The sequence below is a fragment of the Salvia miltiorrhiza genome, chromosome 8, assembly GCF_028751815.1.
Source record: "Salvia miltiorrhiza cultivar Shanhuang (shh) chromosome 8, IMPLAD_Smil_shh, whole genome shotgun sequence".
Classification (NCBI taxonomy): Eukaryota; Viridiplantae; Streptophyta; class Magnoliopsida; order Lamiales; family Lamiaceae; genus Salvia; species Salvia miltiorrhiza.
In genome coordinates this window covers 37,760,283-37,785,527 of record NC_080394.1, presented here as the reverse complement: position 1 = coordinate 37,785,527, position 25,245 = coordinate 37,760,283, and the positions used below count along the sequence as shown (strand labels likewise).

Here is a 25,245-nt window from a genome sequence, read left to right as displayed (position 1 = left end):
TGGGAGGGGCGTTTCTTGCATTATGAAGAATCGTGTGATTAGTGAGCTTGGTTTTGCGATGGGATCTTTGCCGGTTACTTACTTGGGAGTCCCGATTTTCTCTGGCCGCATGCGTGCTTCTTACTTGATTGGTATTTATGATAAGATTGTCAATAAGTTTTCAAGCTGGAAGGGGCTACAGTTATCTATGGCTGGCAGAATTTGCTTGGTTCGTTCTGTGATCCAAAGCTCGGTGACACACTCTATGATGATCTATAGATGGCCTAAATCTCTCATTTACAAACTGGACAGGAAGTGCCACAACTTTATATGGTCGGGACATGTGGACAAAAAGCCTTCGTGCCCGGTGAGCTGGTCTAGGGTCTGCGCTTCTCGGTCGGAGGCTGGCCTCGGAGTCAGGTCATTCTCGGCTATGAATAGAAGTTTCTTGATGAAGATGGCCTGGAGGCTTGTGCAAGGCCGTGATTTCGCCCCTTCGATCCTGGCTACGCGCTACTTGTCAAATTTTGGATATGCCAAGATGGGCTTGGCTTCTTCGCCGTTCTAGACTGGCGTGAGGGAGCATGTGAACTCCTTGGTGATGGATTCTTATTCCTATATTGGCACTGGAGAACACATCTATTTCTGGCATGACGATTGGCAGGGTTACAAGTTGGCGGACAAGCTTCATATTCCGCCTTTTATGAGAGACTTCCTGCAGCAAGCTGTGAGTGATTACTTCTATGATGGTGTCTGGCATTTCACTCTGGATTTTATTATTCAGTTTCCTGATCTTGTGGTGGATATTTTGTTGCTTCCGATTGGGGAGGAGAGTGACACTCGCTTCTGGAAACCTTCGGTTAGTGGGGAGGTTTCGGCCTCTCTTGCCTATGTTTAGCAGTCTCCGCACTTCCCCAAAGTCCTTTGGGGCACCTGGATTTGGGAGCGTTTTATTCCTGACAGAAGATCTCTTGTCACCTGGCGGATTCTACATTTGAAGATGCCGACTTTGGATGGTCTGATCAAAAGGGGCATGCATGGCCCCAATAGATGTGTGATGTGTGGGTTGGCTGAGGAGTCTATTGACCACTAGCTTGTTCTGGAATTGCAGTGTCATTCGGCAAAGTTGGGTGGTTTTCTTTGGTTGGTTTGACAAGGCGCACCTTCTGGACTGCTTGGATATTCATAGCATGCTGGCTGCTGCCTGGAACACGGATTTCAATCCGCTGGTTCGGTCCTATTGGAAGGCTGGGGTGATTAATTTTATTTGGAAAATCTGGGATTGCCGCAATCAAGTGACTTTTAATGATGTTAGTTTCCATGCGAATATGATTCTTGGATTCCTTAAAGTCGCGTTTTTAAGGAGATGGATTCCAATTTCCCTAAGCTTGGGCGTTCTCATAACTCTTGGCAGGATTATTTGGTGCTTAGGCGGATTGGGGTTGCTATGCGTGCGGTTCCGCCTCCTATGATGATTGAGGTTCATTGGTGGCCGCCGGCTGGGCAGTGGATTAAAGTCAATACTGACGGCTCGGCGCTTGGGAAACCTGGGAGCATTGCGGCAGGCGGTGTGTTTCGTGATAACTGGGGTGCGGTTTGCGGTTGTTATCACTATAAAGGGGGTTCGGGGTTTGCTTTTGAAGCGGAGCTTTTGGCGGTCATGCATGCCGTTAGAATTGCGAATTCTCGTGGTTGGCACTGGCTTTGGATTGAAGCGGACTCGTCTTATGTTGTCCAGCTTCTGCACTCACGTTCTCTGAATGTTCCCTGGTGCTTTTTACCGCTTTGGAAACAGATTTTAAATTGGCTTTCGAATTTTCGTCTTCAGATCTCGCATATTTATAGAGAAGGAAACAGCGCGGCAGATATTATGGCTAATCATGCCCGGATCGAAGGGTGGTGGCCCTTTGCTATTGAGGATATTAAGATTGCGGTGTCTTTAGATATGGCGACTCATAGTCGCGTTCGTATGAAGACTTCTTGACATGGGGCTGTTTAGTACCGGTTTCTCTGCTCTGGCTTTCGGTTCCGCTGCTCTGGCATTCGGTTTCGCTGCTCTGGCATTCGGTTCTGCTGCTCTGGCTGTCCAGTTTTGCTGCTCTGGCTTTCGGTTCCGCTGCTCTGACACTCGGTTCCGCTGCTCTGGTTGTCCGCTGCTCTGGCTTTCGGTTCCGCTGCTCTGGCACTCGGTTCCGCTGCTCTGGCACTCGGTTTCGCTGCTCTGGCTGTCCAGTTCCGCTGCTCTGGCTTTCGATTCCGCTGCTCTGACACTCGGTTCCGCTGCTCTGACTGTCCGCTGCTCTGGCTTTCGGTTCCGCTGCTCTGGCACCTGTCCGCTGCTCTGGCCTTTGGTTCCGCTGATCTGGCTGCTTTCTTTGACTTTTCGCTTCTCTGCTCTGACTGGCTTCTCTGGCTTCTCGGCTTTCTTTCTTGGGGTTGCTTTGGGTGAGGGCGAGAGTTTTGGCGATGGCGTATAACCGGCCAAACTTTCTTCTCACTTGGCGTCTTTTGGGACATGGGCGACTGCGTCTTACCGGCCTATGTCTCACTTTTTTGTGGTCTCTTTTGGTTTACTCAGCGACGACGTCTAACCAGCTGAGGTTTACCTGTTTTTTCTCTTAGTTGGACGATGGCAACGACATTTTTCGGCCATCGTCTTTGTTGTCTTGAGTTTTCTTGTTTCGGTTGTGACTGGTTTGAGCCGGGATTGTTTTGGGACGATGGTTAGGCCGGAGTTTCAGAAACTTTCCTTTCCGCTCTTCTGGTCGTGGTTTTTGCCTTTAGACGATGCACTCTTTTTCCTTTTCTGGTTTTTCCCACGGGGTTTTCCATGAAAAGTTTTAATGAGGCTCGGCCCTTAGCTTTGTGCTTTCAAGGGTTTCTTGTTCTTTTTTCTTTTTCTCTTTTTAATAAAATCGCATTTTAATAATGTTTCGTATATGTTAGATATAGTGTACTTGAGTGTTGTTACAAGTTTGAGTATAGTTTGAGTGTTGTTAGAATTTTTATTTAGTTGAAGCATATTTAGATATATTTAATCGTGTTTATAGATCATTAGGTTAATTTTACTGTATTACGCATAAAATAATAACGTTTTTTAGGTTATTCAGAATTTAAAAATTTATAACATATTAATAAAAAAATATAGAACCACAATTCAGCAATATCCGCCAGTAAATAATTTTTTTAAGAAGTAGCCGCTGAGCCCGGCGGCTACTTCTTAAAAAAATTATTTACTAGCGGATATTGCTGAATTGTGGTTCTGGCTACTTCTTAAAAAAATTATTTACTAGCGGATATTGCTGAATTGTGGTTCTATATTTTTTTATTTATGTTTCTAGTAATTTAATAGTTAATTATGCATTATTATTAGTTGATGTTTGTTAATTCATTATGTTTTGTAAATTGAGTTATTTTTTGTATTGAATAGGTCCGTTATTCGAGGCCCGAGACGCTCAATCGTCCAAAAATTGAGATCAGTACGTACTACAATATTAGGTACCTGTCGACAGTAGCGGGGAGACTACAGTAAATTGGCGGTTTTGCACTGGAGAATATGTTCAGGTAGGGGATCTTTGGTGTGATGTTGGATTGGGAGCCGGGCTATAAGTGCAATGCTGCATTGCACCATATTGTCTCTCGTCATCTTAAGATGACGAGAGACAATGAGGATGATGAGATCTGCTTCTACATCAACGGACGGAAGGTTGACTTGACTCCGAGAGATTTCGCTCTCGTGACAGGATTGGCCTTTGGGGATGATCCTTTTGATACTTTGGCTGAGCACGATCTGAGCGAGGCTCAGACATTTATACAATTTTGCCGCGGGAAGCAAGTGTCAGTGCAGGAGCTGGCGGCTATATATTTCGACACCGCCAGTCCAGTGGTTGACCCCGACGGCGGGTTCTACCTCCGTGTGGCCCACTTGTTGGTGCTACACGCATTTGTATTAGGAGTGGACGTGCGATGACCCGTGCAGTCCTGGACTTGGAAGCTGGTGGATGATTTGACGGCTTTTTCCAGATTTCCTTAGGGATCGTGCGCGTATAGGAGCTTGAACTACAGGCTGAAGAACACCACAATTAATGTTGATAAGCCCAAGTATCACTTCTACGGTCCTTCTTGGGCCCTATTCATTTGGGGTCTTGAGGTTATTCCCAACTTGGCAGCAGCCATAGCCATATGCAATGCGGGAGTTTACCCTAGATTCAGGAGGTGGACGTTCGTGAAGACCAAGGTCGCTGGGTTACAGAGTTTATTTGAGACAGAGGTAATAATTTAGTTGTTTATTTGTTAATATTATTTTATTTTATGAATATTAATGTTTAACTACATTTTTTTTGTTTCTAGGAGAACGGGATATGGGAGATGATCCCCGATGAGTACGAGGCCACGATGCATTACTGGCTATCGGTGGTAGGCGTCAATGCCGGGATAGGGATTCGAGTACCAGAGCCGGGAGTCTTTGGTCATAGGCAGCCTCGGGCGCGCTACAGTGGTGGGAACCGCAACGAGCCTACTATTGAGCATCAACCACGGCGTCGCAGTACGAGACAGGATACTGGCAAGCGCCCGAGACGACTAGTAGTGGACACCTCATCGAGCAGCAGCCATCACGGTCAGAGCATTGGGGGCGATCACCCCGTAGATTCTGGTCGAAGGTCTCACAGTCACAGAGCCCCGAGGCCTAGGCACGAGGATAAGAGTAGAGCTCCTGCACCATCACAGTGGAGCGAGCAGGATTGGCAGCGCATGCAGCACATGATGCGCGAGAGTGAGGGACGGATAACGAGGAATGTGGAGGACAGCCTGTTCACGAGGATTAAGAATTGGTTCGAGGAGAAGTTGGATGCTATGCGTTGCCGATGCTCGCATAGCACTGATGTTCATGTGCCCAGACCTGCTCCACGATCTCACCCTGACAGGAGACGCGAGCCCGAGCCCGAGCCCGAGTCTGATCCGCCGCAGCGTACATCCTCAGAGGCCCCATCGCATCACCGATCCCCTGCACACGAGTCTCCTGCACGAGAGGCGGGACATACTACTGGTGATGGCATGCACACCCCGCAGTGGCAGCATGATCCGTTTGGTGGCTCGACTAGTTTTGGGGATGTGCAGACTCCGCACATGGGTGTCCACCACTTGCCCACATTCGATGGCTCGAGTTCTTATGGTGGGCCACGCTACTCGTGGGCTGAGCAGGGCATGAGTTCAGCATACCCGCTTGAGCCGCCCCGTTCTTCGATGCCGATCCTTAGAGATGCCGGATATTTTCAGGCAGAGATGCACGAGTATTGGAAGCAGTATAGTGGGGTATGTTGTCGTTGAATTAAATTTACAAGTATGTTAAATTAAGTGAACATTGTTTAACTTGTGTTGTTTTAAGTGAATTATAGGGAGTTTCTGAGGGAGTTTCTGAGCCAGTAGCTGCTGTTCCCCTCAGTATTTGTGCACCAGAGGTTCCACGCAGAAGCCACCGACAACGGAACCCGTCGGCTGCACTTTGATCACCATACGTGCACAGCGCCGTGCCGAGACCCGTCGAGCAACAGTATGTTGACGGGTTTGAGCATATGATGGAAGCTGGCCGCCGTGGACACTACCAGCCGGTGGTGGTGGTAGAGAGCGAGCACCCTCTCCCATATAACTTTTGGACCCAAATGCAAAACACGAGGACTGACCTCTTGAGCAATGTCGGTTAATTTATGAAGCAGTTTTTATCATGTAAGTCTGGTTACTTATTACTAACATTTAAGTACGTGCAGGCTGTTGATATGTACATGATGACGATGAGATCGAGGTTGATGAGGGGTGCTGACTTGATAGACGGTGTTGATGAGAGGACCACTATCATATTGGATACAGAATTATTCGTAAGCATTTAATCAAACGGAATTTCCCAATGCTCTAAGGGAGGCAAGTGATTTACTGAACCGGAGTATGTTTGAACCAGTGAACTCCGCAGGTAGTAAGCTTCCACGTAATCTTCCACTGGCTCTTTCGCCTCACTGCGAAAAGAATGATTATATTTAGTAGGCATCTAATAACTGTAATTTTATAATAAAATAGATTTAGCATACGTAATGGTTGCGATCGCATGAGAACACGGCATGCCGTCCAGGTCGAATTCATTGCATTCACAGCTCTTTGCTTGAAGGTCAACCATGTAGCGCGATCACCAGCACGAACCCTGTATTTTCTCTCGGAGGTCCTCTTCGCAGTGTAACGACGACTCTTTGAGATCTCCGCACTTATCTTCTGTGTTGCCTCTGGAGTAAGAAGATCATCGCTCTCTTCCGCAGACGCAAGTCTGTCATTGAACCACTGCTCCAGAACTATCCTGATTACCTCCAGCATGGAGCATATAGGAAGGCGTCTGGCCCACAACAAACGGGCATTCAAAGCATCGGCAGCATTAGATGTAAGAAAACTATAACGGGTCACCGGACTTTGTGATCGTGCCCACTTCTCAGGGCCTACGCGCATCAACTTCCCGTACGCCGTCGGCTTCAATTGAGCCATAACCGACATTGCACGTGAAAATTCTGAGTCCTCGTAGGCGTATGCAGCCTGGCGGAAAAGCTCAACAACAGCTTGCCCGTAGCCCTTAATTTTGTTCTGCAAGTGGTAGTAGCAAAGACCGTGAGTAGCATTTGGTAACTCGCTCTTCACAGCATTAGCAATGGAGACATGCGCATCAGAGACAACTAGTAAGTTGTCGGGCTGACCAAAAGTTTGTCTCACATTTGACAGGAACCACTTCCATGACTCATCATTCTCGATCGGCCCGACACCAAATGCCAACAGAAAAACTTGCTCGTTTGTGTCTTTTGTCACGGCGACGAACAAAATACCATTGTTCTTCCCCTTCAAGTGTGTGCCGTCGACCACAATCACTGGTCGAAGCGAAAAGTAGAAAGGTGAGATGGAAGCCGCAAGAGCAAGAAACAGATGTTTGAACCGGTTGTTTTCGTCTACTTCCAAATCCATCACGGTGCCTGGATTCGCTTGACTTAGGGCATACAAATATTTGGGCAGAAGAAGGAACGAATCATCAATTCGACCGTATATCTTCTCTAAGCTGAGATTTCTTGCACGCAGCGCGGCATCATATTTGATTCTGACGCCAAATTCACGTAACAACTCCGCCATAATAGATTTCGGCTTAATGACCTCTCCGTCATCGCGTATTCTTTTTTCCACATAAGCTGCAACCACATTCGAATGTGCCTTTATTCGTTTCAAAATGCCCAATTCCCCTTGGCAAGAGTGCTCTTTAAACTTATGCACTCCCCACATCCCTCCGCCGTGACAAGATGCACGCACATCGAACTTGCACTTATCAGAGTGCTTGCACTTGTAATAGAGGCGTCCCTGATCTGAGCGTACAACTTTTGCCTCAGCCCCTTGCTTCATATTCCAGAAGCCAACAGCAAGGACCAATTCTTCTTTACTGTTGTAAAAAGAGTTATTTCCCAAATCAGCAACTCTGGACAGGTCACTCTCGCGAGCAACGAGCGAGATCGTGGCGTCCACTGGAATCAACGGAACTATCCAATTAGATAGATCACCGGTCGAGTCTGTCGGATTTCCGTGACGGGTTCTACTTTGTCGGATCCAACCTGCTCGCTCGGTCGCCGTGAACTCTATCAGATCATCATCTAATAAATCCTCAGAGGCGGTAGAATCTGTGCCCGACTCGTTCGTTGGATCGTATTCTTCGTCTTCTTCATCAGAATCGTCATCAGGTTCTTCGGCTTCGTCTTCAGGTTGTACGGCTTCATCCGTCCGCACCTGGTTGAATCTCCCGCATATTTTATTCAGATTCCATGCGGATTCGTCCAACGGTTGCCCATCCCATGAAAAGTATTGTGTTGAAGGCGCGCCCTCGCGACCATGATACGACGTCTCATACTGACTAGATTGTGCTTCATCATCTCCGTATCCCAAAGCCTGGGCAAAATCAAAAGTAGGGATGTACGCTTCTTCGGCCAGGTCGTTGTTGTGCTCAACGTACACCATGGGATATTCGGCAGTTTCCAACAAGCGTTGCACATCATCGTCGTCAGTCAAGCCACATTTCGTCTCCCTTCCAAATCGATTGGTCGCTAAATAATACAATTGATAGTTCGGGCTCAACGAATGCGTTGTCATTACATTGTTGATGCTGTATATCAAGCTCGCAACTGTTTCATTTAAGAGGGGAAGGACCTCCGTAGCCCCGCCAACATAGTATATACCATCGACGACTCTGTTGTATCTCACATATATGTATCTCACGAATTCCATCTATAAAACCACATAAAATATAGTATTAAAATACGCTTAAAAAGTTCAAAACATCACAATAAGCACGAACAATGAAGTAGCCGCCAGAATATTGTTAGCCGTCACCAGTAGCCGCTGACCTTGTGGGGTCGGCGGCTATTGGCGTCGTCTAATGAAATTCTGGCGGATACTTCATTTTTTTGGTTCAAAACATTCAATTATATTAGAAACAAGTTTAATATTTCCCTAACATGCTTTTAAATTTCAGATAATAAAGAAATTCATTAAAATAACGTAAAACATGCTCTCAACGTTAAAACCAACATACGATTAAACATGCAAACTATAATTTTTACAAACAATACAGCAGAATCACCTTTCGGGCTGAAATTCAACACAAATTGCATGCTCTCGCACAAAACCACTCAAATCTTTAGGGTATATATTCTTAAATTTCTTTTCTGAAATTCAGGGTGAGTATTTCAATTTGTGTTTTGGTCATTCACAAATGCAGCCTTATAAGGACTAAACTTGATTCCTTAGAAAAAGTTCACGTGAAGTGTAGTGTTCATTCAATACGGCTTCAATCTATTATTGCATGTCACATCACGCATGCATAAAATTAGCATTAATGCCCCACTACAACCAAAATTTTTGCAGAGTCACCTTCTCAGTGTGTACTTTTAATTTTTTACTAAAAAATTAACAAAAAAAAAACAACAAATACAAAAGAGGAATGCGTATGTTATATTGAAACATTCATAACAAGCCGAAAAATTAAAAATTATACATATTTTGACACAAAATAATATTTTCTGCCTAAAAGACCCAGTACCCGCCAGAAAATCGTACAACGGAACCAGTAGCCGCCCTATCTTTTTGTTAGCGGCTACTGATGGCGAAAAATAATTTTATGGCGGGTACTTTACTTTTTGGCTATAGAATATTATTTCATTTCCGAATATATGAATTTCCAAATAATTGGTATATATTTCTTATTATTTTATGTGCAATCAAATCATGCATAAAGTGAGTGTTATTACCCCCACTATAATCCAAATTTTGGCAGATTCACTATCTCTCATATTTCTCATCCATGTGTACTTCTTGTACTGTAGATATTTCACTATCTCTCATATTTTCCCTTGTAAAATTAAATAAAAATCTAAAAATAACGGTACATATGTAACAATAAAAATTCACGAAGGATAAAAATTCACAATCATATTAATTATGAACAATTTGTTTTTTTTAAGCGAATAACACAAGTACCCGCCAGTAATTCGTAGCCGCTGAATAGTAGCCGCCAGTCACAAAAGTGAGCGGCTACTGCGGCCGGCTACGAATTACTGGCGGGTACGTGGTTCATTGGTTTCAAAAAAAAATTTGCTTAAGAATTGACATAATCGTGATTTTTTTGGCCTTCGTATTAATGTTTGTAACACACAAACGTCCCCTAATTTATTCAAAATTTTCAAATCTATTTAATCTTATAATGCATGAAAGTGACGTGAGTTCACATTTTCTCACATTTTGTACCAATTTTAACTGTTTTCTTACACAACTCTTACACAATTTTCATCATCATCAACTTTTACACAAAAAACCAAGCAAGCCATCACCATCAAGTACACTTTTCGGTCTTTGACTTTCAATGTGGGTAGTTTTGTAAGATGTTTTATCAATGTGGGTAGATTCCCCTATTAACACATAAAAGAAAGCATAAACACATAATTAATAAGAACGCAATTGGAAGAACTGAATTATTTAAAAACTGAATAAAAACGATTGTAGCAGCTTGAATCTTCAATCTTGATCCAAGCCTTGAAAACTGGGAAATAAATGTAAAAACTAAAGCTATAAAACTGAAAAATTAAGTCTAGGAACTGAAAAACTAAAGCTGGGACTGAAAAATAAAAATTGGGAACTGAAAAAGTAAAGTTGGGAACCCTGAATAGGTCAAAAGATGACCTATATATAGGCACACGCCAATTCTTGGGTGCGACCGTCGCACAGGTGTGCGACGGGTCGACCCGGCTCCAAACCCGCCCTCCTGACCCGGAACCCTGACTCGCGTGGGTTTGATCCATACTCCTAATTATTACATTTATTTATAATAATTGTTACTTTTAATAAACATAATATATACATTTGTTCATATAAATGTATATTTATATGTATAATATTTTATATTGAATGAAGGTAAATATTTATATTAATATAAGTATATATTTGTGCGCACAAATGTATATCTTATGCTTATTAAAAGTAAATACTCATATTAGGGTTTAGTGTTCAGGCATAGGGTTTAGTTTACAGGGTTTAGGGTTTAGAAAATATAATACATTATATTAAATGAAGGTAAATACCTATATTTATATAAGTATACATTTGTGCGAACAAATGTATATTTCATGCTTATTAAAAATAATAATTATTATGAACAAATGTAATAATTTAGGATTCAGGATTTCGGATCTGGGCACGGGTCGGGTCGGGCGCGGGTCGGGGCGGACCCGTCGCACTGGAGTGCGACCGCCGCATGCAAGACCGGCCCATAGGCACAGGGGATAAATACAGTATAGAGCTCGAAAATACTGATAAAATCCGAAAATCCTGCAAAATCCCGAAAATTCGGAAATTCCCGTCGGGCACTATTCACTTCTAGGGGTGGTAATCGGTCCGGTTCGGTTATAACCGAACCGATTTTTCGGTTAACCGGAACCGATTAACATCAAAAACACTAACCGAAAACCGAACCGGTTTTTAATTCGGTTAATCGATTAATCGGTCCGGTTAACCGAATTAACCGGTTAATTACATGGCTGAGCAGAACTTAGCCTTAAACTTGGTGATTGTTGTCTCGATTGAGTGATTTGGGGCTAGGGTGAGAATCACGGCGGCAGCGGGGGTTGACGGACTTTTGCTGTCCGACCGAGTGAGAAGGGGAGGGGAGGGGGAAGTCCCGCTGGTTGCCGACTGTTCGGTGAGGGAGGTCGGCCCAACTGTGATTCCTGTTATGGGTCGTTGGCCAAGAAATTGGGGAAAGAGAGCGGGAGTTGGTAGGTGGGGAAAGAGAGAAAAGGGAAGAAGGCGACGGCCGTGGGGAGGAGAGGAGAAGGCGGCGGCGATTCTCGCTATTCGCTGAGAGAAGAGGGGGCGGTGGCTGTTCACGGCGACCGGTAGAAGAAGGAGAAAATTAGGGACTAGGGATTTGATTTAGGAAGAGCTGAAGAGGGGTTTTCTTAAATTGGTGAAATTTTAGATTTTTGGTGTTTTGAGTCAGGGTAGGAGGAGAAGGAGCCGACGCCGGGACTGAGAAGTGGCGGAGGCGGCGGCGGTCGCCGCTGTACGTGCTACGACGAGGAGACAGAGAGGGAGAGAGGCAGTTGGCGTGAGAGAGAAGAAAAGAAAGAGAGAGAAGTAGAGAGGGGGTGAGAGGCGAGGGGGGAGCCCGGGGAGGCGACACGCCGGCGGCGATGTCGCCGGAGGTGGAGGTTGCAGGCGGCTGAGAGTCTGAGAGAGAAGAATGGCTAGGGGAGAGAGAAAAAAAGTTAGAGGGAGAGAAGAAGCTGGAAGCACGAAGCACGAAGTTGTTGCCTTTTTGTTTAGGAGAGCACTAGTCACTATTCTTTTAGATTGGTGGCAGAGAGCACTATTCTTTGTTAAACTTACTAGTACAACTTAATAAAAAATATATATATATATTATTTAATTATATAAACCGGTTAATTCGGTTTAACCGGTAACCGAACCGGTTAAACCGATTAACAGGCAAACTCATAACCGATAACCGAACCGAACCGAAAAAAACCGGTTTTCGGTTAACCGAAAACCGGTTTTTTCGGTTCGGTTACGGTTAAAACCGATTAACCGGAACCGTTTTACCACCCCTATTCACTTCTGCACGCGACTTTCTTGTTTCGGCCATATCTTTTTCGTCCAAACTCCGATTTATGATTTGTTTGCGCCTACGAACTCGTATCGAGACGAACTACAACTTTTATTAAGACCAACAGTCCAAATTCGAATTCCATATTTTTGTAAAAATCATCAAAGTACGACCAAGTAACATATTTCACAAGATAAAGCAAATTAAGCACAAAACAATCATCAAACACTCAATTTCCTATAAAATTATCATCATATGAACAATAAAAACCATGGAAACATGAGTGTTATCAACTCCCCCAAACTTAAGTCGTTGTTCGTCCTCGAATAATGAGAAGAACACAATCAATAACACGAATGGGTAAGAAATCTAGCTCATCGATGCCTCCGAAAGATAAAGAATGATAGAATTCTCAAATCCTCAATAATTAAGCACAAAATTCACCAATAAACATAACCTATTGCAAAATCAACCTTAGCATTCCAAACAATTGAATCTCACAAGGTATGTGTATCACTCAACTCTCAATTTGATGGAATATATAGGACGTGTATGCTCTCATCGAATTCAATACAATATAGATCACTTACCATAAGCTTGTCAATCGTCTACAATCTCCATCGCTAATAGTGTGCCAGGACTAAGATCAAAAAAGTCTTTTTCTTAGGGTTATAATGTAGGGACATTGGTTAAGGTAGGGAAATATAGGCTAAGTGACTCAAATATATAGATTAAGAACACCAACCTTATAGCTTCACAAATCGAGCATGGAATAAATTCCATCTTTCTCCCAACTATGCCGCCATAATCAACAAAACTCAAGGGATTTAATCGTCACAAAACAGAACTAAACACTCTTTTATGCTCTCCATTTACTTCCAACAAACAAAGTCGATTTTCTAACAAATTTCTCAATAAACACTCGACTTCACACTTTTTTCTCTTTCTTTTTTTTTCTTTTTTTTTCACACAACTTTTTGGAGCTTATAAGAGTAAATAGTATCACAATATCATCCCTTCTTTTTTCATGACCCACTATGATATTCACCACACAGAGATCCCCATATACTACATCACCCCCTATCATCCGGCTAAAGAATAAAAGCTAAATAGGCTCAAAGTGGATAACAAAGGATAATTTTTTTTTCAAGGACAGTGTTTGGGATAATAATGTGGCTAACAAAAGATGGCCTAAAATCATCTTCTAATCCTGGGCACAACAGCAACCTCGACACAGAAACCATGGCAAGTTCTAGAAGATCACCACATGCATGACAAAACTCACAACAAAGAATAAACTGTGTATGATAAACAGTTATAGCTCAAAATCTCACAGGTTTATTCAACGTCTAAAAGTCAAGGTTAAAATCACTCTAGAATTATGCAAATTAGTTCCAATTATGCTCAAATCATCAAAGAAAATCAAACTCCAAATTTTTTTTCACATAAATCATCATTAGCATCTTACCAGAAATCTAATGGAGCAATAATCAACTCAAAAACAAACAACACACATCACCAACCAAGCAGGATAAAACAATAAAGCTAACAAAAAGATAAAAGTGATACACATATCTACTCTCACCTCTCTCCCCCAAACTTATTACAGAACATAAGTTCGAAAATAAGTTTGGAGGGATGATGATATGTGTGTCACTACTTACAAAAAATTTATGCTCCACGGTGGTGGTATGAACAAGGCGCGAGTTCCCGCATCTTCCAAGCTCAACACTGCACTAAAACCCCAAACAAAACAACGAAACAAAAAGAAACAAAACAAAACTAAAAGAACGAAAAACAAAACAAAGTAAAACAGTTGGGTTACCTCCCAACAAGTGCTTAATTTAACGTCTAGAGCTCGACGATACCTCATGGTCTCAATGAACATCAAACGCAGCGGGCGTGACAGACCGCCTAACACGAACAGAGACAGAGAACTCATGCGCATCAGCTGAGTGAAAGATAACGCTTCCATTCGGCACATCTATCATAGCTCGCCCCGTAGCTAAGAATGATCTACCAAGAATCAACGGCGGATTTGCATCTTCAGGAATATCGAGGACCAAGAAATCCGTAGGGAAGACGAGCTTGTCAACCTTCACAAAGATGTCTTCAAGCTTTCCTCTTGGCTTCACTCTTGATCGGTCTGCCATCTGAATCTCCATCGAGGTTGGCTTGAGATCTCCAATTCCCAACCGCTTGAAAACAGAGATGGGCATCACATTGACACTAGCCCCAAAATCACAAAGAGCCTCTGGAAAGAGCTCTCCTCCAATCTCACACTCAATGGTGAAGCTACCCGGATCTTTCTTCTTCGAAAGTAGCTTCATTGGCAGCTCAGTGCACACAGCTTTCGCCTGCGAGATTTTCTTATCCTCATCCCCCATCTTCTTGGTGTGAACAATTGCCTTTTCTTCTTTATCCTTGGGATCCTGCAATTGTGAGAGAATTTGAGGCTATGCACGTCGGTCCGATTCTTCGAGTAGTCTCTCTAGCTCATCCACTATACGTCTATGCTCTGTCTCCTCAGGATTGGCAATTTTTTTTCTCATTCTTGCAATGGGGAACCTCCAGCTTGATTTCCTTGGCATCCACATTTTTGCTCGGCTTCACAGCACATTGCTCTTCAAGCACCTCCCTCTTTATCAGCCTACGGGGGAATGGAACCTTTGGGATGTATTCCCTAAGTGGAACAGGAGCCTTGAACAGGAACCTTTGGGATGTATTCCTTGCTCATCCTCATCTCTTTTGGAGACAGAGTGCCATCGAAATAGCATTGCATTGGCCCCTAGGATTGACAGTAGTGTTGCTTGGGAATTGGCCCGGCTTGTGCTGCGCAGCTGCTTGGTTGGCCATCTGACCAACTTGAGTCTCCAACATCTGCACTTGCTTGGAAAGTGCTGAGAAATTATTTTCTATGATAGATATCTTATTTCCCACATTTGTCTCCATCCCAGTCATCTTCATGAGCATCTGCTTCATCATGTCCTCCATCGAATCTTTCTTTGGCACATTGATTACTCTCCCACTAGAAACAGAAAATCTTGGTGGAGGTTGCACAGCATTGTTTGGGTTGCCATAAGAAAGATTCGGATGTGTAGGTTTGGCAGATATGCATGTAAATTGATGTGGAAGGTCGAAAACGCAAGGCCTCCCACTCCAATCCATGAATCAACACGTAAACGCCATGCAACCCTTCCCACCCCCCTACAAATACCCCCAATTCCTCCCCATCACCACACACCACACACCAACGACAAACCCTACTAGCTAATTCCCCTCACTCGATCGATGGCAATGAAGGCGGCACTCGCAGCAGCTCTCCTGGTGGGTCTGGTGGCCCTTGCCAGCGCCAGCAGCTTCACTACCACCGTGACCACCGTGTCCTTCGAAGAGGAGGCCAACCGGCCTGCGAGGCAGCAGTGCAGGCAGCAGCTTCAGGGGCGGGAGTTCCGCTCCTGCCAGCGCTACTTCTCGCAGAGGAGCAGCCCCTACGAGGAGGAGGAGGAAGTCCTCGAGATGAGCACCGACAGAGAGCAGCGCAGCCGCAGGCACTCACCCCAACTGCAGGAGTGCTGCGAGCAGCTCAGGGAGATGGACCGCTACCAATGCGGCTGCGAGGCCATCAAGCACGCCGTGCAGCAGGCGCAGCAGCAGCAGAGAGGCAGCCGCCGCTACCAAACCGGCCAGAGTGAAAGCGAGCAGATCTACCAGAAGGCGCGCTCCCTTCCCCGCATGTGTGGTCTGCGTGAGCAGCAATGCCAGTTCCGTGTTGTGCTTGTGTAGAGCGGATCGGAGAGAGGCCCATCGGCCATCTGTCTCTGAGTTTTCTGTATTTCTGTCTTCCATAAATAAGCTTCATCAATAAAGTTACTGCTGTTTATACTACTTGTTTCGTAATAATTGAGAAGAAATGAAGGTCCACGAGATATGGGTGGCCTTATAATAATCTAGTTTTTAATATGCACATAAATTTTTGACGTTTCGAAGTTGTGAATGATGGAACTCAAAGTTTGAGAAATATATTTTAGTTTAGTCCTAAACTAAAATAGGAAAGGAGAATAAGTTGAAGCGGCAAGACTAAAGAAAAGATCGAATTGGCAAAATATTGGGATTTGTTTTAGGGGAAGAGTTGAAGTGATAATAATATTATCACATAATAAATGAAAGGATAATATTATTTTATTTTTATAGTGAAAATGAGGAATGAATAATGATTACATTTTATAAGAAAAAATAAAAAAAGAATTTTGATGATAAGTTCAATTCACCGTAGGAAGTATCGAAGAGTACAGAAAGGAAAGTCGTGTATTGTTCCGTCCTTTCCGTTCTGGAAGTGAAGTCATAAAATAGGATATGATGTCCATACCATATATATATATATATATGGATAGGGGTGTAAACAAACCAAGCCGCTCGCGAACTATTCGGAGCTCGGCTCGAAAAAAGCTCGTTCAAGTTCGATTAGAGAAGCTCGATAAATAAACAAACCAAGCTTGAGCTTAGTAGTATTCGGCTCGTTAGCTCGTGAACATGTTCGTCAAGTGATTCAGCTTGAAAAATATAAATTATTAGTGGATACAACTTATATTTATCCACTAAAATTAATAATAATTGTATTAAATCTCTAATTAATTTTATTTGTCATAAGAAAATAATTAATATATTTATTAATTTTTTTAAAATAAAATAATCAATATTTTGAATATAAATATAAATTTAGAAAGTTCGCATAGGCTCGATTAGGCTCGTGAGCCGCTCGTGAGCCTCAAAGTATTCGTTAAGTAAAGTTCGGGATTCGATTCGATACTAAACAAACCAAACTTGAGCACACCACTATTCGGTTCGCTCGATTCGATTACACCCCTATATATGGAGCATTGTAATTTACAGAAAGCAGTTGTCTTTTAACTTATTACACCTCAAATCAAATTAAGAGGGCGTTTGACTAAGCTTATTTTAAAGAGCTTATAAGCTCATTTTAAAGAGCTTATAAGTTCTTGGAGCTTATAAGCTCTTGGAGTTTATAAGATGTAATTTTTAAGAGTTTATAAATTGTCAAAGTGTTTTGATAATTGAGCTTATAAGTTAGAGAGAAATTTTTTTTGCTAGAAAGAGAATATTTTTTTAGAGATTTAAGCTTATTTTAAAGAGCTTATAAGCTCATTTTAAAGAGCTTATAAGCTCTTGAAGCTTATAAGATGTAATTTTTAAAAGTTCATAAATTGTCAAAGTGTTTTGATAATTGAGCTTATAAGTTAGAGAATAAATTTTTTTGCTAGAAAGAGAATATTTTTTTGGAGAGAGAAAATCGAAGAAAAAAAGAACTTGAATGATATATGATGAAAATAATAAATTATTGAAAAATATTTGTAAAATGATTGTTGCATATGAGATTATAAAAAAATAAGTTGGGGTGGAGGAACTTATTTTTTGAGGAGCTTATAAGTTCTTAAAACTTATTTTTAGAATGTATAAACTGTTTAATAGCTTATTTTGCCAAACACTTTAAAATAGCTTATAAGCTCCTCAAAACAACTTTCTCTAAATCACATTTACTGCCAAAACAACTCCAACTCGATTCACATCCGTTATATTTATGGGATTGCCAGTAGTCAACTATTGTGATTCATGTCCGCCTCCTGTTGTCGGGACTCGGGTACTTCAATTATATTTATGACGTCCACCGATTCAGTTTTTTCATTTTCTTTAGTATGAAAAAGAAAGTTTACATCTAAATTTCTCCATCCCCTCAATTTTTTACCCACATTTTCTTTCTTCTCTTTTATATTTTATTTATTTTAATTCTTTCAAAAAATAGTTAAACGACTTCGATTCATGAAAAAAATATTTAATATAAATATTAAATTACAAATTACGAGAAAATCTTTAATTCAAAGTAAAATATAAAAAATAAATTTAAAATAAATAAGTTAAAAATCAAAATTAATTTTATTCTCTCTTATTTATCTCAAATGTTATATTTTTTTCTTATTTTATTTTTGGTTAAGGCGGTTCTGACCAATACAGATTTTTTATGATAAATACCACAATCTGAGATCTGAGTATGGAACACCGGTTTCTTTAGCTGCTATTGACCAGAACCGAACTTTGCCTTTTCTTTTCTTGATGATAATCTTTCTATTGTTTTAGATATTTGATGATGTTGTAACGGTTGTATTTCTCAAACTAAGAGGAATATTCAAAGGAAAACTGATGAAACACTGAATTTGACATATATTTGAATGAGCGTTCCCTTTACAATATGAATTTTTCTACTATTTATTATAAGTGAAGGGCATTTTTGTAATTCTAGCTCTGAGTACAGAAGGGTATTTCCGTAATCTTCAATCTCTTCTTTCGCCTATTCAAGGGTATTGACGTCTTTCTGACTTTTCGAGGCATCCTCCACATTAGCTGACAATGTGATAGCTCAAGGTAGCGGATCCTGCAAAAGTTGAAAGTACTTCATGCAATTGAGTTACAACAACCCTCCTTAGTAGGGATGTCAATCTAGCCCGAAACCCGTGGGCTGGCCTGATTAACCCGCTACCCGAGAGGGTTAGGGTTGAATATTTTCAACCCGATAAAAGTTACAACCCGATTAGCCCATAACCGAATAGCCCGACACCCAATAGGGCTGGCCCGACTAACCCGATGGGCTAACCCGAAACCCGAATACTTAATATTAAATATTTAGATATAAAAATTAAAAAAATGACAAAATATTATAAAGTCTCATCATTTCACTTTTCTGTATTTTTGAGATGCTTTGCTTCTATGAATTCAAACTATTGTTGGATATTTTATTGGTTTTTCGTTAACAAAGTTGAACATTTTATTGTTACCAACTTATTTTATATGTTATGCAATCTTGATGTTTTTTTCAATATTTTATATTTTTGCATTTCATCTATATAATTTATATCTTTGATTTCTATGTATATTTTATACATTATACATTAGATCATTAAAAATAATAAAATACAAATGATTATTTTATTTTACGCATTTAAGCCGACTAGCCCGATGGGCTAGCCCGAAACCCAAACGTTTAGGGTTAGGGTTGATAATTTATAACCCGACAAAATCTCCAACCCGATTAACCCGAAATCCGATAGGGCTGATCCGAAACTCGGTGGACTGGCCCGATTAACATCTCTACTCCTTAGGTGCACCCCTTTTAGAGCTACAAAAAGGATCTTTCGTATCCATATTCAGACCTTTTATCTTCATTCCCAGCTTCTCTGCAAAAATAAATATTATGTTCTTCTCTGAATATTTCTCTACTCTGCATCCTTCTTACATGAACCATTTCAGTTGTGGACTTTCCGCATTTCTCCTCCTGTTGGGACTTTGGGATAGAAATTAGATGGGCTTGTATGAGATCCCTTAGAGCCCAATAGCCGCATTCATAGGTCTCAGTATTTGGGCCGCTTTGGGTTCTTTCGACAGAGAGTCAGCGACCCAAATACCATCCTCATCAGTTTTCATTTGTTGGTGAAAAACATATGTAGATGCTATTTTTTCCTTTCAAAAAGTTTACATAATTATTCAATTATAATTATTATAAATTTAAATATTTTTAAATTATAGTAATTTTTAAGAGTCATTATATAAAATTATCCAATTTCATATAATAAAAAAAAAAAATATCCACTAACATAAAAAAGTAGCCAAATTATATATATTTAGACAATTTTACCCTTATTATTAATTATTCAATATACAACTCTCTCTTCTCTCTCTTTTTCTTCTGATCTATTTATTCTCTCTACTGATCTCTCTCGCCTCTTTCCATTTTCACCTTTGTTATGCACATCCACCTGGTGACGTAGATTTATCCACTGCAAACTCTAAATTTCCACTTATCGAAAATCTCAATTGCAAAATTCAATTGGTTTTTTTAGTAGCTTACTCCCAAAAGGAGATGATGGACGTCCTATATGTAATGTTGTCTTCCACACTATTAGTGCGCCTTTAGATTTACAATTTCTCTGAAAAATGAATCCAGATTTACTGTTTGAAACTGCAAAGGATTACAATACTATACAATTATTTTTTATTAATTATTTTTACTTGCATATTCGATGTCGCCAGATTCTTTTTAGTGGAGTTAATGGTTTTGTTGACTTTCGTTGGTTGGATTGGAGAGAATGAATTGCCAGAAAGCAAGTAAAATTAATTATTAGGGTTTGACTCCAGTCCTTGATTGACAGAGCAGTGGCTACAGAACTTGTACAGCCAGCGGTTACTGGCAAAGATAAAATCGTCATTTCACATCTCCAATACACAGACGACACCATCTTTGTCCTGGAAAAATAATGAAATGAATGCAGGCGCTATCAAGATTATCCTGAGCTTGTTTGAGTTGCTGTCAGGGCTCAAAGTTAACTTTGAAAAAAGCAGCGTGATGGGGATTGGCATAGACCAAAATGAGCTTGTGAGGATGACTAGTGAACTTCATTGCACAGTGGGATCTCTCCCCTTCAAATACCTTGGAATCAAGGTAGGAGGGAAAATGAAAAGTGTGATTGACTGGAACTTCGTTGTTGATAAAGTGAAGAAGAAAGTTACAGGTTGGAGGAAGAGGAAATTGTCCTTGGATGGATGTATAAAACTGATGAAAGAGATTTTGCAAGTGATTCCTATCTATCAACTCTCCTTCTCCATCATCCCAAAATCTACTGTAAAACCTTTGTTTTCTATTTGCTGCAACTTTCTTTGAGGGGGGGGGGCAGCGGGGTGTCTAGGCCGATCCCGTGGATCAAATGGAGCGACTTATGTCTTAGTAAAAAAGAGGGGGGTTTAGGTCTTAGGAATGTTGAATTTTTTAATCATGCGTTGGTGGTGAAATGGCTATGGAGGTACTTGAGTACGAGAGAGACGCTTTAGGTTAGAGTGGTGAGATCGTTGTATGGTGAGCTTGTGTGGGGGGAGGAGGGAGTTACTTTGCCTTATAGAAGTAGGAAGAAATCTGGCTGGTGGGCGAAGATTGTGGCCTTGGGTAGGAATCAATCGGGATGGTTCGTGCAAAATACTAGGAGGAAATTAGAAAATAGGGCGGACACAAAATTTTGGCTTCAATATTGGGCTAGGGAAAAACCTTTAAAACTCGTTTTCCCTCGCCTTTTCCACCTAATTGCAAATAAAGATGCTATAGTTGAAGAGGAGAGGAAGTGGGTGGACGGGGAGTGGGTTTGGGAGCTACAATGGAGACGTGAGTTACGAGAGAGGGAGTTGGGGGCGGTTAATGTCATGATGTCTTCTTTCTCTTCTGTTGCTTTGCTTGCAGGTGAAGAAGATGGCTGGTCTTGGAAAGCATCCACAGAGGGCAATTACTCGACTAAGTCCGCCTATGACATCATGATGTCAACTAAAAACGAGGGTGCTCCGCGGCCAGACAATTCTTTACTTCTCACGAAAATTTGGAATGTGCAGGCTCCCCATAAAGCAACCGTGACAACCTGGAGATTAGTGAGGAACAGACTTGCAACGTGTGACAATTTGAGGAAGAAAATGATTCTTATGGGTGATGATGAAACAAGATGTAAGTTCTGCAATTCTCAAGAAGAGTCGGCAAATAATTTATTCTTGCTCTGTCCTATTATCGGCGAGGTCTGGGACGAAATTCAACGATGGCTGGGGTTGATTACAGTTCACCCTTGCTTGGTGGCAGGACATCTTGAGGCTTTCGTGAACTTGGGAAGAGGTAAAAAGATTGAAAAATTCTTAGAGGCAACTTGGATTTGTACTATCTGGACGCTGTGGAAATGGAGAAACAACTGCAAATTCGAAGGCGTGGCTTGGGATTTTAGAAAATTCATCACTGAAGTTAAGGTTAGACTTTAGTGTTAGAACAAAAATTTTGGGATCATTGGGGTGGATACCACCGTTGCCGAATGGTGCTCTAATGAGCTACTCTCACGTTTTTTGTAATGTTTTTTTTGGTACCTCTAGTACCTTTTATGAAATTCACCTTTTATTGATAAAAAAATACATATAATCAAATATATAATAACACAGTATAATCAAATATATAATGGTAGGAGGTTAATCTCCAGGACCTGAGATTTTGGGTTCGAATCATTCGTTGCTTTGAATTTTATTTATTTATTTATGTAATCAAACAAAATATATATTTAAATGTTATGTCGAGAGATGAGAAAAAGTAGAAAACTTTTAATATTAAATTTTGATATTATTAAATCACATTAATAAAGTTTTTCATATATATTGCACGGGATACTACGCTAGTCCCTGTGCACCGCGCACAAGTGGTATACTAGTTTCAACTACACGTTGATGCGAGTCACCTAAATTGATTATTGGCAGAGATGGATCCGTGCAAATATATGTGGTGGAGATATATGAATCGATTTTATGTTATGGGCGGTGGGTTTGAATCAACATTTTTTTTTTTTTTTTTAATATTTTGAGTGGAAGAAGGGGACGGTTCGATTGAGAAAATCTGTTAGATAAACGGGGCTTTTGTAAAATGAGGATGTATTAAGAAGACAATGTTGTAGGGTTTCAGCAGGCTGACAAACAGTACTCCCTCCGTCCATTAATTCGTCTCTTAATTTGTCATTTTAATTCGTCCATCAATTCATGTTCTAATTCATTAATTAATTTATTAATCTGTACTAATTATAGGTCTCCTTCACCACTCAACAAATAAATAATACACATTTTTTAAAAACATGTGCCCCTTCTCCTAGAACATAAATTGGTGGACGAAGGAGGTACAATTTACAGGACGCGCTGAAACGATTACCATACCTATTACTATTAGTATCATTTTGTATATATAGCCAATTAATTAAAAACAAGAAACCTGAAGTACCTACTCGATTCTTTAAAATGATTAGGATGCTAATTGTAAGTGTAGATAAATGATTTCTCAGTAAGCAGTGTTTCATCACAGTTAGCAGGATAAACTCAGAATTTAATCTCCAACAAATGAAATGAGAATAACTGAAAAAACAATAACGAATTGAAGGCACTACAGAACAGAATACATATGTATCAGAGAGCAGAAGACGTGGTTTTGGCCAAATTTGCATGTGAATCGATGTGGAAGCTCGGACGCACAAACCTCAACCCCCACCAATATTATGCATCCGCCTATTTCATTCTTCGCTATTCAATCAACACGTAAAATCACATGCAATCCTTCAAATCCTCTATATAAACCCCCCTCGCCCACGAATCACCAACAACTACTAACCTACATTGCATTCTCTCTCTCACATCCCAATGGCGATCAAGGTGGCACTCGCAGCAGCTCTCCTCGTGGCCCTGGTGGCTCTCGCCAGTGCCACCACCTTCACCACCACCTCCTTCGACGAAAACAGGCAATGCAGGCAGCAGGTGCAGAGTCGCCGGTTCCACTCCTGCCAGCGCTTCTTGCAGCAGAGGTATGCCAACGAGGAGGAGGAAGACGCCAACTTTGAGCAAGGGTCCCTTCAAGCCTGCTGCCAGGAGCTCAAGCAAATGGACCGCCAGCAATGTGGCTGTGAGGCCATCAGGCACGCCGTGAGGCAGGCACAGCAGAGCACCGGCCGCTACCAAACCGGCCAATCCGAGCATGTTTACCAGCGCGCACGCTCCCTCCCCCGCAGATGCGGCCTTCGCGAGCAACAATGCCGCTTCCGCCTTGTCGTCGTTTGAGGAAATAGCTAGATCGATGACAATGTTTTTTGTCAATGAGCTGTGTTTATTCCTTCCAAATAAATGTGTTGTGATGAATAAAAGTTCCTTCTTTTCTTCGAGGGCTTCTTTCCCCCATCAAATTTCAAGTAAAACAAAGAGACATCAACTCTCTAACCCAATTCCAACAAACAAACCAACTTAATTCTCAAGAACCAAAGTACTTCACCATCTGAATTTCCTTCTGCTTGAAACCACACCTCTCATAAAACGGTATGTTGTCACTGTTACAATCAAGAATCACCTTGTAACACCCCATCGAGCGAGCATGGTAAGACAGGAATTCGATGATCTTCTTTCCTAAATGCTTTCCTCGAACGTTAGAATCCACAACCACGTCTTCGATGTGACCAACTTTGCCACAATTCCTTATGAATTTCTTCTCTATGAACACACTCCCGGTTGCAACGATCTTCCTTGAATCTTTGTCTTCGATGACGCATATGAGATGGTCGTTCCCGTACTTGGCCACCTCCCTGAACCGTTGGTCAAATGCTTCGTCGGAGATGGAGTCGCATACGGTCAGCTGCTGAAGTAGCTCCACGAAACCCTTCTTCTTGTCCGAGATCTCTAGCTTCCTCACTTCAAATGCCTTCTCTTCTGTGGAAGACTTTGTTGTTTCCATCGTTTATATTGAAGCCAAATTTCTGAAGATTGAAAAGGATGGGGGGATATGAGGTTAGATTATGGAAATCAGCATCGTGATACGACTGAACTGATAATCATGGATTGATTTAAAATTCAATTGATCGTTATTAAAATTCACAACTGCTCGTGACTGACAGTACACGGAACTACAGAGTATTTAGCTAAATCTCAATTTGCGTGTAATTATACATGTTCGACAGAGTAAAGTTGAGGAATTTGGAGAACATAAACATATATCGCCAGAAATATCAAAATTCAATACCGATCAAGATAACGAATCAATCTGCAAATTCATAAGCACACACACCCAGAAAGATCAGACAAAATGCCTCGATCTAACAAAAAAAATGCCTTTATTTGATATCGAAATGAAGGCAAACAATTCGAATCCTATTTAAGAAATTTCAAGCATGGCAGCAGCAGCAGCACACCATTGAGACAAGTACTACAAAAATTAAAATAAAATCGAGTCCTATGACTAAAGCCCTAAGTCCTAAAATTGAGACAAAGCTTAACCGGAAGTCGGGTAAGGAACGGCGGAGGAGAGTGATCCGAGGCGGTACGACCAGCGAACGCCGACAGCGTGAGCGATGTGACAGCAGTGAGGACGGGGGACGAGGAGGCGAACTGGTCTGGCCGAGAAGTCGAGAACGGAGCTGAGTGTTACGTTGTTTTCGTTGAATCCATTTTTTTTTGGGGGGTACTATTTTAAGTAAAATCCATAATTTAGTTTCAATAAGTTAGTT

At 41.5% G+C, this 25,245-nt stretch overlaps 3 protein-coding genes across 3 annotated transcripts; 2 read left to right on the top strand and 1 right to left on the bottom strand.

Annotated features, from left to right (window-relative positions):
• The first annotated feature begins 15,383 nt into the window (after positions 1-15,383).
• LOC130996635 (2S seed storage albumin protein-like) lies at positions 15,384-16,027 on the top strand. Its single transcript, XM_057921930.1, has one exon. It carries the CDS (start codon positions 15,431-15,433, stop codon positions 15,923-15,925), a length of 495 nt encoding a protein of 164 aa, XP_057777913.1. The 5' UTR covers positions 15,384-15,430; the 3' UTR covers positions 15,926-16,027.
• Positions 16,028-23,025: 6,998 nt separating this feature from the next.
• Positions 23,026-24,476, bottom strand: LOC130996633 (glucosamine 6-phosphate N-acetyltransferase-like). The gene has a single exon (XM_057921928.1). It carries the CDS (start codon positions 24,474-24,476, stop codon positions 24,000-24,002), a length of 477 nt encoding a protein of 158 aa, XP_057777911.1. The 3' UTR covers positions 23,026-23,999.
• On the top strand, positions 23,399-24,361 carry LOC130996634 (2S seed storage albumin protein-like). Its single transcript, XM_057921929.1, has one exon. It carries the CDS (start codon positions 23,399-23,401, stop codon positions 23,810-23,812), a length of 414 nt encoding a protein of 137 aa, XP_057777912.1. The 3' UTR covers positions 23,813-24,361.
• Positions 24,477-25,245: the final 769 nt, after the last annotated feature.

What these genes read in the sequence shown, in the direction of transcription:
- LOC130996635 (XM_057921930.1), top strand. Translation starts at nt 15,431, where the DNA reads ATGGCAATGAAGGCGGCACTCGCAGCAGCTCTCCTGGTGGGTCTGGTG.
- LOC130996634 (XM_057921929.1), top strand. Translation starts at nt 23,399, where the DNA reads ATGGCGATCAAGGTGGCACTCGCAGCAGCTCTCCTCGTGGCCCTGGTG.
- LOC130996633 (XM_057921928.1), bottom strand. Translation starts at nt 24,476, where the DNA reads ATGGAAACAACAAAGTCTTCCACAGAAGAGAAGGCATTTGAAGTGAGG.